Source organism: Lepisosteus platostomus, chromosome 5 (genome assembly GCF_059453375.1).
Source record: "Lepisosteus platostomus isolate fLepPlt1 chromosome 5, fLepPlt1.hap1, whole genome shotgun sequence".
Classification (NCBI taxonomy): domain Eukaryota; kingdom Metazoa; phylum Chordata; class Actinopteri; order Semionotiformes; family Lepisosteidae; genus Lepisosteus; species Lepisosteus platostomus.
In genome coordinates, this window is record NC_142615.1 from 12,564,964 (window position 1) to 12,582,566 (window position 17,603).

The 17,603-nt window shown below is 45.2% G+C and overlaps 1 protein-coding gene and 1 non-coding gene across 2 annotated transcripts in view; one reads left to right on the top strand and one right to left on the bottom strand.

Annotated features, from left to right (window-relative positions):
• Positions 1-13,391, top strand: part of LOC148663649 (zona pellucida sperm-binding protein 3-like) — a 63,605-nt gene extending 50,214 nt beyond the window's left edge. The window contains exons 2-7 of the mRNA XM_088630882.1: positions 11,890-12,198; positions 12,300-12,415; positions 12,488-12,594; positions 12,674-12,848; positions 12,926-13,043; positions 13,242-13,391. Of these exons, the coding sequence (XP_088487008.1) occupies positions 11,890-12,198; positions 12,300-12,415; positions 12,488-12,594; positions 12,674-12,848; positions 12,926-13,043; positions 13,242-13,391 (975 nt within the window). The remainder of the gene's footprint in view (positions 1-11,889; positions 12,199-12,299; positions 12,416-12,487; positions 12,595-12,673; positions 12,849-12,925; positions 13,044-13,241) is intronic.
• Positions 7,758-7,829, bottom strand: trnam-cau (transfer RNA methionine (anticodon CAU)). The gene has a single exon. It is a non-coding gene; the product is annotated as a tRNA-Met (tRNA).
• Positions 13,392-17,603: the final 4,212 nt, after the last annotated feature.

A 17,603-nucleotide genomic window follows, 5' to 3' on the forward strand; every position in this document is an offset into this window, starting at 1 on the left:
ACAAGAGGAGTTACATCTAGGCTAAACAGTGCCCAGATGTAGACTCCCAAGTTTTCCACTGTAAGCACAAAGAGAGGAGGTTCAACTTTCACTTGTTTAATCATGACTGTGAAACTTATCTTTCTAACAACTAACGTGAGAGGGCTAAGAGACCCGGTGAAAAGACGGGGAGACTTTTAAGATCTGACCTCAAAGTCTTTCTCAGTTTGTTTCTTACAGGAGGTCCACCTGAAGGATGAAAGCGACAAGCTGACATTCAGCAGGGAATGGACGAAGGGAGAATCATGCTGGAGCGTAGGAGGGGTCCACTCTTCCGGAGTGGGAATCCTCCTCGGAAACCCAGAGATGACGCTGGTTTCCTCCTTCTCGGTGGTGCAGGGCCGGATCCTGGTCGTAGACATCGACTGGAGGGGGCAGAAGTTGAGAGCAATTAACGTCTATGCTCCAACAGAACCCTCTATCCGGAAGGAAGTGTTTGCTGACCTGGCCAGCTGCTGCACCACCAACAGACAGGTGGTGCTTGGCGGGGACTTCAACGTCGACCGGGAGAAGGGGAGCGACGCTAGCTCAGCAGAGCTAGAGTCGCTACTCAAGCAGTTCTCCCTGGTAGACGGTTTCAGACGGTGCCGCCCCAACGACGGGAAAAACTCCCGGGGAGTGTGCAGCCGCCTGGACTACATCTTTCTGCACACGACCTGCTCCCTGGAGTCGGCGACGGTGTCCCCGGAGTGGTATTCCGACCATGAGTGCGTGACAGTGGTGGCTAACACCAACCTGCCGGCATTCGGTCGTCGGTACTGGAAGCTGAACCGGGAGATATTGGAGGAAGACGACTTCAGGGCACTGTTCAGTAAAGACTACGCAAGCTGGGTCGACATGAAGGATGGCTACAGCTCCGTGGTGGAATGGTGGGAGTTCATGAAGGACAGGACCCGAACGCTGGCGCAGACGTACTGCAGACGGAAGGTGGCCAGGGAGAGGAAGGAAGCTGCGCAACTCCCGAAACAACTAGAGGAGAAGTACAGCTTGGCTAACAGGGGAGGAGCCTTCAATTCAGCCTGGGCATGGGACCTGAAGGAAAGGATCCGCAAGCTGCACACCAAGAAAGCCAAGGCTTTCCTGGTCAAGGCACAAAGGGAGCATTATGAAAATAATAAAACCTGTTCCTCTTATTTCTTCAATCAGGTCCGAGAAGCCCAGAAAAAGAGGGTGATCTACAGCCTGAGACGGGGAGATGGAGAGGAAGTGCTGGACGAGAGTGACAAGGTAGAAGCGACCACCACTTTCTACAAGGAGCTCTTTTCAGAAAAGCAGACAGAGGTGGAGGCAGGTGATGCTTTTCTGGAGGGGCTGAAGGCACGAGTACCGGAGGAGGTGAGGGAGGACTTGGAGGGTCCAATCACGGCCGAGGAGCTGAAGGCTGCGCTCTTGTCCATGGAGAATGGCAAGGTGCCGGGGCCGGATGGACTCCCCAAGGAATTCTACACCTGCTTCTGGGACACCCTGGCGGCAGATCTGGTGGAAGTGGTGCAGGAGATCTTCCGCGGGGGAAACTCGGAGACACCATGAGGAAGGGCGTCATCTCCCTGCTCTTTAAGGGAGGAGATGCCGACGACCTCAAAAACTGGAGGCCGATCACAATGCTCTGCATGGACGTAAAGATCCTGTCCAAGCTTCTGACCGCCAGACTGAGACTCTTCCCCACATCATCCACAGCGACCAGACGTGTGGGGTGGAAGGGCGATCCATCAGCTGGAACCTCCAGTTGACCAGAGACACCAGCGCCTGGGGCGAGGACCGGAATATGCCCATGACTGGACCAGGAGAAAGCCTTCGACAGAGAGAACCACAGCTATCTGTTTAGGGTGCTGGAACGCTTCGGTTTCGGAGAGAGTTTCAGCCTCTGGATTAATATACTGTACTCTGACATAGGCAGCAGAGTCAACGTGAACGGAAACCTGGGGGATTTCATTCCCCAGGAATAAGGAGTATGACAAGGCTGCCCCCTTTCACCCCTTCTCTATGTTCTTTTCACAGAGCCCCTAGCAGATGTGGTGAGACGGGACCCTGTCATCAACCGCCTGGAGATACCGGGAGGCGCGGGGGAAACCCTGAAGATCTCCCAGTACGCTGACGACACGACGCTGTTCCTGAGGTTGGACAGGGGGCTAAGGAGGGCCCTGCAGGTCATGGAGCAATACTCCAGAGCCTTGGGGTCGAAGCTCAACCGCCGAAAGAGCAAACTGAAGTTCTCCGGGCCCTGAAAGCACAGGACGACGGAGCCAGAGGGTCTCGAGCTCTGCACGGAGCCTCTCAAAATACTGGGGGTTTCCTTCCAGAGCTAGGACAACGAGACCATCAACTGGACCGAGAGGATCGCCAAGGTGAATGCGATGCTGGGTCTGCGGTGTACCCGCTGCTGGCCAGACTCAGACGAGAGCTGCAAGGGATGATCTTTGGCTTCGTCTGGGGCGGCAAGTACGAGTACATCACGAGAAACCGGATGTGTCAGCCGGTCGAGGAAAGGGGTCGAGATGTCCCACATTTCCCCCTGAAACTCGACTGCATCTTCTACTGCAACCTCTGTCGGGCGCAGCGGGAGCCCATCGGCCACAAGTACGAGTACTTTGTCAGGCTGTGGCTCTCCGTCCCAATGAGGCACTTGGTCCAGTGGTCAAACACTGGGCCCAAGGCAGAAGGCGACCGGAGTTCTACATCCGCACTGTCAAGTGGATCAGGAGGTACGAGGCCACGAGACAGCCAGAGATCTGCACCAACCAAAGAGACTTGTACAAAGACAAGTCTGGGAAAGGACGCAGCCCAAAGAACTTGACAACCAACTGAAGGACCTCAACTGGATGGCTGTACACAAGAGACTGGCTACCAGAAAGGTCCTCTACAGACACTCGATCTCCAGGAATCCGCATTGCCCCCGGGACACGTGTTTTGTCGAGGAGACTCAGGAGCACGTGTTCTGGAGCTGCCTCTTCGCCAAGGCGGTGTGGGGCAGAATGGACAACATTATGCAACTCCTGGGAACGGATGCAGTGCTCAGTTACCAGTACATTCTGCTGGGGGCTGGCACCCACCGGACTGGACAAGGGGACACAGGACCTGCGGGGGCTGCTGCTGTCCCTCACAAAACAAGGACTGTGGAAGGCGAGGAACACTCTCATCTGGCACAACATAAAGTGGGGGGCGAGGGAGCTGGAAGAGAGGATCCTGGCAGACCTCAGGAGGAGGACGAAGCACCACGTCACCAAATGGGGTTTCCCCACGGCGAGGGAGCGCTGGAAAGGACTTTGGGCCCTATACAGGGATTAAAGGACAATAGCAAGTGGTAGGTTTGGAGGGACTCTCTTAATTGCGCAAATCCGCCCCCACTTGCAAAGATTGATAACGAACAATCAATCTCCGTTCCGCTGTTGTTTTTTATTACATGGAGTGCTAATATGTGTGAGATGTTCCTTTTGAGATGTGTTTTTTGCAGAATAAAGTATAATTTGTAGAACAAAAAAAATCTTATGACAAGGTTTACAAGTTATCTGTTGAACTACATTCTAATAGGTGTGGTCACATTCCAGGTCATTTGTTTACGTTTTTGTTTCTGGAGCAACTGTTAGATGAAATGTGCTAATATGTAACCTAACTCCAGTGTGAATAACTAGAAGAGGGGAGCAGCTCCATTCCAGACCAAGGGAGCTTTGAGATTGGCTGGGCCAGATCTCTCATTTGCATATCTGATTTGGAAATATAACACTAAACCCCCTTCTTGCATGGATTTAACTTGCACCCAAGAGTCCCCTACTGTGTATTGCTACTTATTTTTTTATGATAATTGGTGATTACCAGTTGACAGGTTTTATTTGTTGAATTATAAATGGTTTTGTATTATCATCCTGAATGGCCTGTACTCAAGGTTTGGTAGGGTATGTGTTTTCATTTCAATTCTGTATTAATATTAATATTTCTCATACAACATAAATAGGGTCTTTTATGAATAAAAAGATCTTCTACTTGGAAATCTTAATAAAGCTGTGTGCTTCTATACACTCAAGCAGTTTTGATTCCTAATATTTGACCTTAGGTGTGGGAACGGGTCTTTTTTGCCATTTGATTTCCAATTGATCAGCACAGTATAGAAAATAGACCCATAAAGCAACCTCAGCAGTGACAAATGTGCAAAAAGTGATCACTTGTTTTCGCCCGCTTTCAAACTGAAACCCTTTGGTGTGTTAAGAGAATGTGATAACCACTACACTGCGCAAGGTGGGAATGGGTGACTTGCAGAGAGTGTTGAACTTCGAGAAAGGACTTCTCTCAGGAATATATTTCCACATTCTGAAGAGGAGATTTACTCCATTTCTGTAGTCTGACTTCCTCTTTTGCTAGAGAGCTGTAGAATGTGGAGTCACCTTTCCAGCTCTGGGAACAGTGTGTAGATAACAGGTTTGTTACTGCCGGATGAGCACAGTAAATTAATACAGCAGAATGAACACACTGTGAGTATTTGAAGGGAATTAACAATCTTTTACGTCTCGCCATGTTCAATGCTGCTGTCATTTCTGTAATATTGTGATTATCACGTTCATCACACATGCGCAAGATCCCCTGTTTGAAATTGGGCAGAAACAGGTGTCTTTTTATCTTCTCACATTTTGCACTCCTGCAAGTGTTTTATGGATCTTGTTTTGTCTTATTGCAAGAATTCGAATTTCCTGTGTCATTCATCACATCACATCACATCAAACAGCCAGCAGATCATGTCACCTTTCAGATAGTCATTCTTCTGCTTCCTAAATTTCCTAGAGACAGGTCTTTTCAGCAGAACTGACAAACGTGGCAAAGCAACCTGATTAGACCAGGTCCTAGAAGTCACTACTCAGTCAGTTACTACTGCCGAAATGCAAGCCCTTCCTCCAGCCTGAAGAAGTTGATCCTACATTACTCATGAAGAAGATGTATCTACCAATCCTCAGAGAGCTGAGCTGGATCACTCCCCTTCTGAATGACGTTGCAGTAACACTCTACCACTCCTCTTCGTGCACTCATGCTGGAACTTTGGGAGGCTACTGCAGACAGCAGAGGTTGGATCGTACACAGAGGTTGAAATAGCTCAGCTGAGAAAGTCTTAGACTGATGCTCTAAAGGTCCCTGGTTCAATCTGGGGTTTTGGCATATTGCTTCGTTGCGCCATTTGTTCCTCTCTGCAATGCCCTGTGTCCAAAGTCACACTTCCCTTTCTCAGCCTGAATCCCAAACTAGAGTCTTTGTGTCCTTGAGTCCCTCTTTTACCGACACTGATGAAGTACAGAAATAACTTAACATGTTTTGCACTCCTTATGGTGTTTTATGGTGGGACCTGTATTTCTCTATGAATTTCCTTAGTGACAGCCCATTTGTTTTCAATATATTTCTGGTAACGTTATTACATCGGTCTCCCCTGGTGGCTTATTTTCATATCCCACTTCTGACAATGACTTTTCTTATGTCACTTTGATGGGAGTACAATTGGAAAAAAAAACTAAAATGTGTGTAGTTGTTTCCATATCAAACCTGTCTTCTATTTTATACAGTATTCCACAGGAGTGAATCAATTCCTTGTTTAATTTAGCAAATGACCCTGCTGTCAAAAAAACTAAATTCCCATGTAGCCAAGGAGTTGCTGAAAAGCAACTTCACTTTGATGTTTTGTGTTGTTATAACTAATTCATCTCCTTTTTAAAAAATAGATTTCTGTAGAAGAAAGGTGTCTCACTACAGTTTAAATTGTAAACAGGTCATAGAAAAAGCTCCTTAGCTCCTGTATGACAGGCAGGGATTCTCACCATGGTTAAATTGCAACAGTAATAATATTGACAACATTAATAAATGCATATATAATTGAAATTGAAAACATATCTAACACAGCATCTTTTCTGGTTATATACCACAATGCATTGCTGATATTTGTTGTTTGCCATTTAGGTTAAATACTGTCATGTTTTTCTCAGCAATCGTCTTTTGATGTGTAAGTATAAATAATGATAATACTATTTGAATACATACAGGTCTTAATATTATTTTGATTAAAAATAGTACGTTAATAAGCAATAAATGATATATAAAATAGTGTGAAGGTGAAGATCACACAAAATCAACTACAAATGTGGGAATTTTACATTTTTAGGATTATAAATTGCAAGTAGCACATTAGCAACACTACAGTAATGCTAATATAACAATAGTGTTAAAAACTCCTGACCTAATTCCTTACAAATGCTGATACAAAATGTGAATGATTTCAGAGTTTCGGGTATTGGGTCTCCTGATAGAGATCAGAGATGAACTGAGGCATGTGGGAAAGTGTACAGAACTGGTGAACTCACAATTCTACTTCAAGAGGCTGAGCACAATGGAAGTCCTGTACACACAAGTGAGTCCTTGACAACATGGACAATCAAAACCTACTGGTTTGATATTATATTCTCTCTGTGGTGTAGAAAATATTCACTACTAGTATTCTAGGTTACAGATAGGTCATTATGTGACAGCTTACATCTGATTAATAGGATCCATCTCTGGCATACATTCTTATTTTTTGTTTATAATGTATAATCTTGCTAATTTTTTAATGCCAAAATAAAGTGTTTTATAAAAAGCTTCATGTTCTAAGAAATTACTACAACTTTTGAACTTTGAAATATGGCCACTTTGTATTCTAGGACTTAGCAAATACTGCAGAAAAGTGGAGTTAAAATGTGAAAATGTGTAATGGGTATGTCTGATTAGTTGATTAGTGAAGATCCAGTAGTAAAAATAGCTTCTAATATTATTTCTAATATAATATTATTTCCAGATAAACCAACTTTGGAGAGTAGGCAACAGTGATTTCAAAGAAAGTGTGTTCACAGTGTTGTTAAGGTTTTGCTTATAGATTTTTTAAATATTTTTACATTACATTTTTACTTTGATCAAGTTAAAATATCCACAAACTTTAGCTTAAAGATACCTTGTTAACCACTGAATTTGCAAGGTGTAAAACTGCTAAATTGTCTTTTAAAATATAAGGATTACAGTAGTACATTTGATACTAAATATTTGAGTAAATAAACGTTGAGTGAAAACTCGCTTGAGAAATGTCTAAGCTCAGTCATAATTTAATTTTCAGACTTAAGACAAATTAACTGATCATGGAATTCAACTTCGCTGGCACAAACCAGAAAGATCAAAGACAAAAGAGGTGCCTGGGAGACACAAATCTTTTTAGAGCAATTAAAGGTACTCTTATTCTATGTTGTACTTTCAAACTTTGGGTACTCTTTAATTAGGAGAGACTTTATTGCTCAATTACTATGATGCAAGCTAAACTTAATACACTGATTAAGCTTTGATCTTAGTAAAGCTTAATGGTTCTTTTTTGAGATTATATTCAAGAAGAGATTAATCATCATTTGTTGATCATTTGTTCATTTGTTGGAGAACTTGACAATCTTTGACAATTATTATTAAATTAGCATTATACAAATGTGCGTTTAATATGTACCTTAATTGTAATATATATAAACACAATTGGTTTGATATGGATGTTCATTTGAAGAATTTGAGGAAACTATCAAGGATCGCAGAACAACCAAAGATACATTTGGGCATCTGCTATTGGTAAAGATGAAAGAGTACCGTAAGTGTGAAGCTTGCATACACACGAGAGAAAAAATCAGTTTAAATGCACTTCATTAAACTGATGGTGTGCTTATCAATCGTGCATAAAAAATACATAGCAGAGGATGGTTTCGATCCATCGACCTCTGGGTTATGGGCCCAGCACGCTTCCGCTGCGCCACTCTGCTGACAGCTGTTATATTGTGATTCAACACAACTGCTCTATCTTTGCATTCTAAAAGTGCGCCCGAGATGAAAAGTTTCAACGGCAAACGCAGACGTCACTTTGAGCACTTGGTCTTTTATAGTACGAATCATCACACGCCGCTCTACATGGGCGTGTCTTCAATATCGTTGAGAACCAAACCTTCTGCTTTCCGAGGCAACTGATTCTTTCGTCGTTAATTCCCAAATCTTCAATGAGAATCAGTGAAACTAAAACCAAACACATGTACACACTCGCGTCCTAGCCTGAAAGAAAAATGATGGAAGCATTTGAGGAATAACAAGAATAGTCTGAACAGCTCCAGTCTATCAACTGCTCTACAAAGTGATCGCTACTTCCACACCCAGTTTATAACACTGAAAATGATTCAGGAAGCACAGCAAAGTTCTAAAAGCAGTGGTTGAAAAGCGTCTAGATACATAAAATGACAATTTCTCAAAAGTAAAATCTTCAGGTTTTAAATATTGTCATCCATATATTTTCGTTTTTCTCTTTTTTACATAACACGCTTTCGAGAAATAGACTGTCTTGTAATGAAGGCTGCATTAGAACATGTGTATCTACATTAAAATCGGGTTTATGACTTTTGCGTTATTCAGCTTTCTTAGCGCTTGGGTCTCGATTCAGATATTGCAATGAAAGCAACAGGGGAGTAAGTTTTCCTTTTCTAAATCAAAGGTGATCTGCTCACAAGGAAGTATAAAAACTTCAGCGTTTACTTTTTGAAGACCGCAAATTGTCGAAACACTATTGCTTCATAAGCTAATAAGTAAGGTTTCTGAGCACGCATTGTATTACTAATGCTGTTATTAATAAAAAAAAGCTTAAATTCACATAATGGAATTTGGACGGCTCAAAGTAGTCTATTCTTTGTACAACTTTACTTGCCCGCTGAGTAGAGTTTAAAGCAACTGCAGCAGAAGTAGCAGTAATAGCAACAACGTGGTTAGAGTGTCACAATACACTCTGTGAAATTATTGCGGCTTCAGATCGTTTTGTTCTGTTGAAGCTGCCTACAGGGTCTGAATTGCTGACATTGGCTGTGATCTTTTTTCAGGTTTCATGAAATTCTTCACATATTTGAAATATTTAATTCGGGTTCGCCTAATACACGGTGCAAACCGTACCTGCAGCAGAATGCTGTTGCACATGAAGCTGTTTTGTTTATCGGTTGTAAGGATTTAGGAGCGTACTACAAATCGAGCAAGCGAAAAGAAAATTAAACAGGAGTCACTTTTTGGATTGCTAATTCATTGTGCTCTGCTCGTCTAGGTTCAAATCCCATCCATGTCATGGTTAAGGCCTGAGACGTGTGTGTTTTTCCTAAACAGTGTTTGCATTCGTTTCCTCTTTTACTACTGTACTGGAGCAGTAATATGTCTAACATGGTAACACAGGCTGACAGACGGAACATGTGGCCACAAGCTGCAGTATATTTGGTTTGAGGGCAGCAATAACTTTCCTGTGGAGACAGGTGCGCCGGAATTAATACAGCTCTTTCGAGCGGAAAGAGTAACAAGAATTGACTTAAACTTACCAGTTATGTTCAATAGCTAAAAACACAAAACCAACCTCTTCAGTGGTTGAATCTAAATAACAGAAGCCAATGCTGCCATCAAGGAAAAAAAAAATCCTGAGTTATGTAGTTTTGAGACTAAATATCTGACTTTCAGTTTGAAGCGGTACAATGGATTCCAGGTCACATCCTGATTCAGGATATATATGAGTGTTCTAATGGTTAAAACTGTGTTTACATGAGGTACAAGCAGTAACATTTTCATTGCGAGAAGAAAGTCAGTCCGTGCGCATTTCTCAGCGTGCACATTGTCAGGAACACTAAACCCACAGTGCCAGCAAACCTTTCGATAGCCTGTAGGTACTGCCATTGCAAATGTAATAGGTTGTTCATACACACATATGATACAGTTACTATCTCGTAATTAGGAGATAATTTGGTATTTCTTATTTACGATAACTGAGGATTTTTTTTCCTTGGTGGCAACAATACGCTTTTGCTAAACAGTAAATCATAGACTCTGCTTTCAAAATAGCTGCACCAGGCATTCGGATACAGAAAAACACAGGGATTTAAAATTCAGGAATATGAATGGCCAGTTGCTTACAGCTAGGGTTTTTACGTTTTCTTATTTAGCGATTTGTGTATCAATCTTTTAACAATTCATTAAAATGCTAACAATATGTAAAATCAAAAGAACAGCACCGTTAAATGCTGGGGAGACAGGTAGTTTTTTTTTTCAATCAGATGCCAATCTCTAATGCTGTGTGTGAGAGCTTACTGTACGTACCTTTTCTTTTCTCACATTTTCTGACAACTATTCCAAAGGGGCACCCTGTCAGCTCCTAAAACTTTTTAAAAGTCTGCCTGCATGTTTGATTATTGTCGTTTTATTTAGAAAAAGTTCAATATTGATCATAACTAAAGAAAATTAGGATCACGAATAAAAAAGGGCTGAAGATGCGAGTTGCTCTTGAATCAGAGCTGGGCGACACGGGCTTCTGTTCTGATATGATTGTACGAGAAGCAGGAGGAATCTCCTCTCTCCTATGGAGCATGAGCTGAATCAGGAGTGAGACATTTCGTATGCTCGTGCATATGTTAACGCATGACCTACATCGTAAAACTAAATTAAAAACTAACATTAAGTTGTCAAAGACATTCATTTATATACAAACAAGAGACAGACATAGTAATGATTCTACATTAACTTGTCCTACACTGATCAGACTAATTGAAATGTATGAAAGCCCGTTTCCGCCAGGGAGTTACAAAAAAACGCGCTATGGTATCGCAGAATTCCGACTAAGTAACTCAGAATTGCGACTTAGTAACTCACAACTCCGACTTTATATCTCACATTTGCAACTTCGAAATAGCCCATATTTCATTGTCTGTCCTTTTGTTATTGTAACGGATTCGGGTTCTAGCTAGCAAGACCCCGAATCCGTTACAATAACAAAAGGACAGGCAATGAAATATGGGCTATTTCGAAGTCGGAAATGTGAGAGATAAAGTCAGAATTCTGAGTTTTTAGGTCGCAATTCTATGATTCTAAGTCACAATTGAGAGATACCATAGTGCGTTTTTTTTTACTCCCTGGCGGAAACGGGCTTCCGTAGGTTCTCAGTGCTGCGAAGCAAAAGCAATCTCTGGAAAATCAGACAAATTATTATCAGATCATGTCAAAAGCTGATCAGTATTTCTTTACTGGAAAACAAAGAAATGCTTGTATTACACATTTTAATATGACATGCAATTACACATGAAAAATAGTAAAATTATTTTCATTGCGGTACGTGTTGATAGAACAGCCCCCTCGATAAAAGAAAGTGTGGACGGACGTGTCGCATGTTCCGTACTCTGTCTGACAGCGAGTTTAACACACTTTCCTCGGAAATTAGAAACTAATTGAACAATAAATTAATCTGAGCAAATTTTACACGTGTGGGTGATTTAATTCTGTCGAAATTGCGTGGAACTCCTCCGCTGAGGTCAGATACACACGGGAAAATGTTCAGGCGGCTTCACGGAGTCCCGCCTCAGACTGAAATCAGGTTCTAATTAGACGCTGAGAACAATCCGGATCTCTGTATGTAATTGATTGTGTTGATTGAGCGGTAGTGTGACCAGGTGTGCGGTAGCAGGTCCTGCCAGTATAAAAACCTAGTCACCGCGTTCACACTTTATGCTTTCTTGCTTCAACAGTTTTGTGGTTTACTTATTTTACTCCTGTAGTAATTGAGCGGGACGTTAATTTGGTGATGCGCTCGTTTCTCTTTATGCTGTGCCTGTGCACAGGGGCCGGGCTCCCCGCACTGGTTTCCGCCGGGCCGGCTGGCTGGGACTCTCGGGAATTGGCGCTCCAGGCCGACCTCCCGGCTCCTGAAGACGCAGCCCAGTTGGAGGACTTGAACCTGGCAGATGCGCCCTCCGAAGACCTGTCTGCAAGCGAGAACGACTCGCAGTCCTTGGCTCCCAACTTTCGCCGCCTTCCCGTGTCCAGAGACGCGTACTCGCCCTATTTCGACAAGGAGAAGATGAAGCCGGCAGCCGCCCCTTACCCGCCTACATCAAGAGCGTCCTGTTTCCTCCCCAGCGAGGGCGGCAGCCGGCTCGCCCGGCCATCGGGGGCACCCGAGGAGTGGCTGTGTGGTGTGACTCCAGCAGGATGTATGTGAGGGTCAGTCGGCTCCTGTTCGGCTTCAGCTGTCGGCCATCGGAGGTGACCTTGGGCAACTGCAGCGTCAGCCGAACCACACGCAGTTACTTCTACTTCATCTACGGGCTTCACGAGTGCGGCACCGAGCGATCGGTAAGCGGGTCTTCATCTACAGGCAGTGTATCGATGTGAGCTGTAGGGCCAGTGTCGGGGTTGCCTTTCCTGGGAATATCCCTTCCTCTGTGACCCTGCAGGTTGTCCAGGGCCGCCTGGTGTACTCCAACACTCTCCGCTATGCCCCGCCCTCCTCCAGTGCACCTGTGCATCGCTTCATTCCCTTCTCTGTGCCTGTCAAGTGCTCCTACAACAGGTAGGCAGGGCTCTGCTGCTGAGAAGCCGCTAGGAAAGTGTCCAGATGCCCCTCATCCCCTCTGTCCTGCAGGTTCCACTACTCCTACAAGGTTGGCTATGTCCCCACGTGGGCCAGGAGAAGGACCTTCTTCAAGGACCTGAAGAACAAACACAGCTTTGTGCTGCTCACCACCAACTGTAAGCTCCTTGAGTGAGTGGCTCCTCCTGCCTGCAGGGGGTGCTGTGTGCAGGTGTAATGCTGCCTCTCTCTCTCCAGCCCGCTGGGTCCGGCTCTCTCCTAAGGATGAGTACTTCCTGGGTCAGCCCATGTACTTCCAGGCCACTGCCTACTTTGCCACAGCAGAGCAGAGGCTGTACATCCACTCGTGTTACGTAACGGAGAAACCAGACCAGCACTCCCAGCCCCGTTTCCCTGTGATCGACAACTTGGGGTACGGCCCCTTCTGGGAGGAGAGGTGGGCAGGAGCCCCGGGAGCCTGCAGGGGTTCATCCTTGTCCTTGTCCCCAGGTGCATGGTGGACAGCAAGGCAGATGGCTGCCTGTCCAGGTTTGTCCCCTCCAAGCAGAAGGATGTGCTCCGCTTCACAATTGATGCCTTCCTCTTCCAGAAGAAGCTGTCCAGGAAGGTACTGCTCTCAAAGGCTGCTCAGCCTTCTTGCTCTACTGATCCATTGTCTGCTTTTTCATCCATGATCTAGATGTGAACCAGACTGTGGCAGCTGTAGTGCCTAGAGCTACCAGCTTGCCTTCACTGATGGCAGAAGGTCCTTCTCTGTCCCTCTATTGGCCTTGATCCCTTAATGCTGTGACTTTCCCTCTTGCAGCATGAAGTGACTGAGCTGTACATGCACTGTGTCATGGCTGTGGCTCCTGCTAAAGCAACACCAGGGACCAAGTCCTGCACCTACAACAGGGAGGCGAAGAGGTACTTCTGCAAGGAGCCTGCTGAGGGTGCTCTGGGACATACCAGGTGAAGGCCTCACCTGTCCTCCTCTCCTCCAGGTGGGAGGAGCTGTATGGTGACCATGAGGTCTGTGCCTGCTGTGAGTCCAGGTGTGCTGGCAGTCGGAATGAAGGTGGGTCTGGTTCTCTATCCCTTGTGGATGCATCTCTGCCCAAGAGACAACCATGCTTGGACAACTGAGGAATGATCTCATGCTGGACAAAAGGACTGTTTAGGTGAGTAGCATCACTGTGGGTCTCTGGGTATAGCAGATCCCTTACTCCTGGGTGTTGCTTGTCCACAGGTACCAGGAGCCTGGTGACCAGCAGTCGGGTGGCTGTGGCACCAGTAGAAGCTCCTCTGGGTGTGGGAGCTGACTGGACTGAGGATGAGGAGGGAGACCCTCAGAGCACCAGTGAGGATGTGGAGGGAGCAGAGGACTTTGGAGATGTTGGCCAGTGGACAGGTAGGGTCTGGCAGGAGGAGCTCCTGTAGGGGTGGTGTCCTGCAGTGTAGCTGGATTGTTCTCCTTCCTCCCCAGGTGCCTGAATGAAGGCTCCAGCCTGGCCCTTGTGACTCTCCTGCCTCCACTTGCCTTGTAATGGCAACATTTCAATAAAGCTGTGAAAGACCCTTCTGCCTGCCCTTGTTTCTTTATGGTTTATAGGTTTGAATGGGGTGGAGAGATTCAAGGGAAGTGAGACCCATTAATAAATTGAAGTACTGTATTTGTGGGGGTTCCCCTTTCAAGAATGCTTCCTGTATTGCTGCCAATGAGGACTGAAAATGGCTGGAGTAATAAAGCGTTGTACTGGGGGAAGATGGCCGCACTATTCCTTGGGCAGGGCAGTGTGACTTTTTTTTTACTGTGGGAGAGACAGAGGTGTTCAATATACTGGAAATCCTCCTGTTTCCGAGAGGGGTAGTGGTTATGGAGTGAGTTGCTACTGTAGTGCCCAATAAGAGTGAGATCTGGTGTCCTATTCTGGGCTGCACAAACTGACTAAAATAAACACAAGGAAGGAATTGTCAACAGGGGCTTGGTGTAAAGTAGGCCTTCCTTCCTTAGCAGAGGAACAATACTGGTGTGTGAACATCAGTGAATAATGGTACAGTTAGAATCTCGGAGGTCTTGTCTTATGGGTGTTGGTTTCACAGCAGTGGTAGTGGACAGTCATGAGAAGTATTAGGATTGAGACTGGAGATCCCAGTACTTGATCCGGAAGACAGGTGTTCACAACTACCTCTACCAGCAACACAGACGGTGTAGATTGAGACTGAACGCTTACTACACAAAGACTCTCCACTGTTTCAGTGTCCCGTGTCATGGATTTCAAGTGAATCCTAGTCTTCCTTTGTGACTACCTATAATTTGCACAAATCATGATGGCCCACTAAGGCTGTCAATTTTTAGCCCTACTGCAGTGCCCTATTAAAGTTTCAAGGATTTAGAATAAACTATTTTATATAATGGTTCTGAAGGTTCATTTCTAATATTGAGGACAATGGGTTATATACCCAGCGTTCTTACCAAAGGATAAGAGACCCTTTGCTATATAAAAAGACTCCTTTCCACCACTAATTTATACATGTTTGGTTCATTTGGGTTTTATCAGTTAAACATTTAATATTGTATTTGTCAGTTTGTTGATGCCTATATATCACAGTGATCTGCACACACATCTTTGACTGAATATGGGCTGCCAAACCTCTCCACCAAACTTATGTATCACGGTAGATACACAAGAAGTTTCTTTGTAATAACAGGGTTGGTGCCAGTATTCAGATTGGGTCAACTGCAAGGTAAGAACAGTATCACATTAACTGGAGATGATCCAGAGATTAGCATGCAGCTCTGTACGCCAGATTAATACCGATTTGCAACGCGCTCGTCTGCTGACTTAAGTGCCCTGCTCAGTAATCACAATGTTCCCAATTGCAGTGAGCCCAAGGAAACAGCTGCTGCCCTCTAGAGGACACTACAGGACAGGAGACAGGACTAAGTACAATTCCTACAATAGACTAAGCAGTTTAGTGCCAAACTAATGGAACACTGAATCCTATGGGACAGTTCCGAATGTAGTAACAGCTTAATACTGAAATAATATCATAAACACCTCGTGATCTTAAGAATCTGTCGCTGTTAAAAAGTATTGTAATAATAAGCTAAAACTGTACTGCAGCCACAACACAGTGGACCTGCAGCTCCTGTCCTGATCATACAGAAAGATGTCATCACTATGTAGTGTGCTCTCTGAAGGCACCAGTTCTGTAGGGTTTGGGCATTTACTGGGACAATTATTAATTGTAGCAGTAAATCACAAAATTGATTCTTTTGATGGCTTTAGAATCCAACTATGCGATATAACTCAAACAACGCACACACACAGGTACTAATACTCGAGGATACATTTATTAATACATAGAATATGCATATAAACCTAACAGATCTTATCGAGAGGGTTATCAGAATACAAAAGATATATATTCAGTCAGTTACGAAGTGTTACATATATCAAGAGGACATACGTTCAGTATATCATTAATTTAGACCGTTTCATAAAGTGAACTTGGTTACAACTTCTACATTAGATACTCAAAACAAGTACATAACTCTTAGGAATTAAATTGATATCAACTGGTTGGGATAACAATTGAATTCTCGAGCAGTAATGCAGTGAAGTTGAATACTCATCCAAACTCTGGGGATTCAGATCTCCTGCGGGCACAAAGAAACAGTTGCAGGCTGTTGCTGTCCAATCCGCGCTCTCTGACTCGGTTCCAGGCTGTGCTGTGCGGCTTGCGACGGTGCGCTGCTGATGCTCACTGACCAGCTAGTTAGTTTTGGCTTTAACTAGCAAAGTTTATGCACAGGAGAAAAGATGACTGTGGGTCCCAGCAAGTCAGGAAGAGGACCGGTTCGTTCCTGATGATGAGCTAGTTCTGAATAGTGATTCAGCTGTCCACAGTTCTGACCTGTTCACAAGGCTTGCTGCTGATGCTAACCTCGGGTGGATCCTCTGGTTACTCTCTGGCAACCTCCGCTCTAGACTCTTAGAACAAAGGAAAGTTCTGGCACTCGGACACACTGGCCGTTCCGTGGTTGTCCGGGCTGAGTCTCAGGATGGTCAGGAGGCGCGCTGCGAGAATGTCCTGCCCTTGGGAGCCTTCTGCTCCTGGGCCGTCCTGCCCTGGAATTCTCCTTTGAGAAGTCCACAGAATCCTACTGGAGCTCTGTGTTGCCTGTTTTTACCTGGAGGAACTTCAGCTCATTCATTGGCTGAAAGTTCCATGGGCATCAGAGTCCCCCGTGGGTTACTCAGGCCTACCAGTCCCTGATTGGTTGATCAAGATGAGATATGAGTCACTTACTCCTGACACTTAGGAATGCAATCCAGATGTCCATCTGGCACTCCCTAGACAGATAGGCGCCAATGGATGACCATTGATCATGATAGCCAGGCTTAGCTAAGTGCATCCCCCTTTGGGAGCTGTCCCTTATCAAAAGAAAACATCTTTAAATCAGCCTGCATGAATAGCTTCTCTGTGGCTGCACCACAGAGATGAAGGGAGAGATGGGGCCTCATTTGGAAAAGCACAGCAACACTTAATTCTGTCTTATTAACCAGCATTGCCGCTACAGTGCTTAACGCAGAGAGTGGCGAGGCTGGGATGTCAGGGCCATACGACAATTCTTTATGCAGAGAGTGGAGGCATTGGTGTCAGGGCCATACGACAGTGCTTTATGCAGAAACTGGCGGGGGTGGGAAGTCAGGGCCTGATGAGACTGCTTTATGCAGAGGGTGGAGGGGTGGGTGTCAGGGCCATACAACACTTCTTTACGTAGACAGTGGCGGGGGTGGGATGTCAGAGCCTGAGAACACTGCTTAACGCAGAGGGTGGAGGGGTGGGTGTCAGGGCCATACGACACTTCCTTACGCAGAGAGTGGCAGGGGTGGGATGTCAGGGCCTGACGGTACTGCTTTACGCAGATAGTGGCGGGGGTGGGATATCAGGGCTTAACAACATTGCTTTATGCAGAGAGTGGAAAGTTGGGTGTCAGGGCCATACGACAGGGGTTAACGCAGAGAGTGGCGAGGGTAGGATATCAGGGCCATACGATAATTCTTTACGCAGAGAGTGGAGGGATTGGTGTCAGGCCCATACGACAGTGCTTAACGCAGTGAGTGGCGAGGCTGGGATGTCAGGGCCATATGACACTGCTTTACACGGAGAGTGGAGG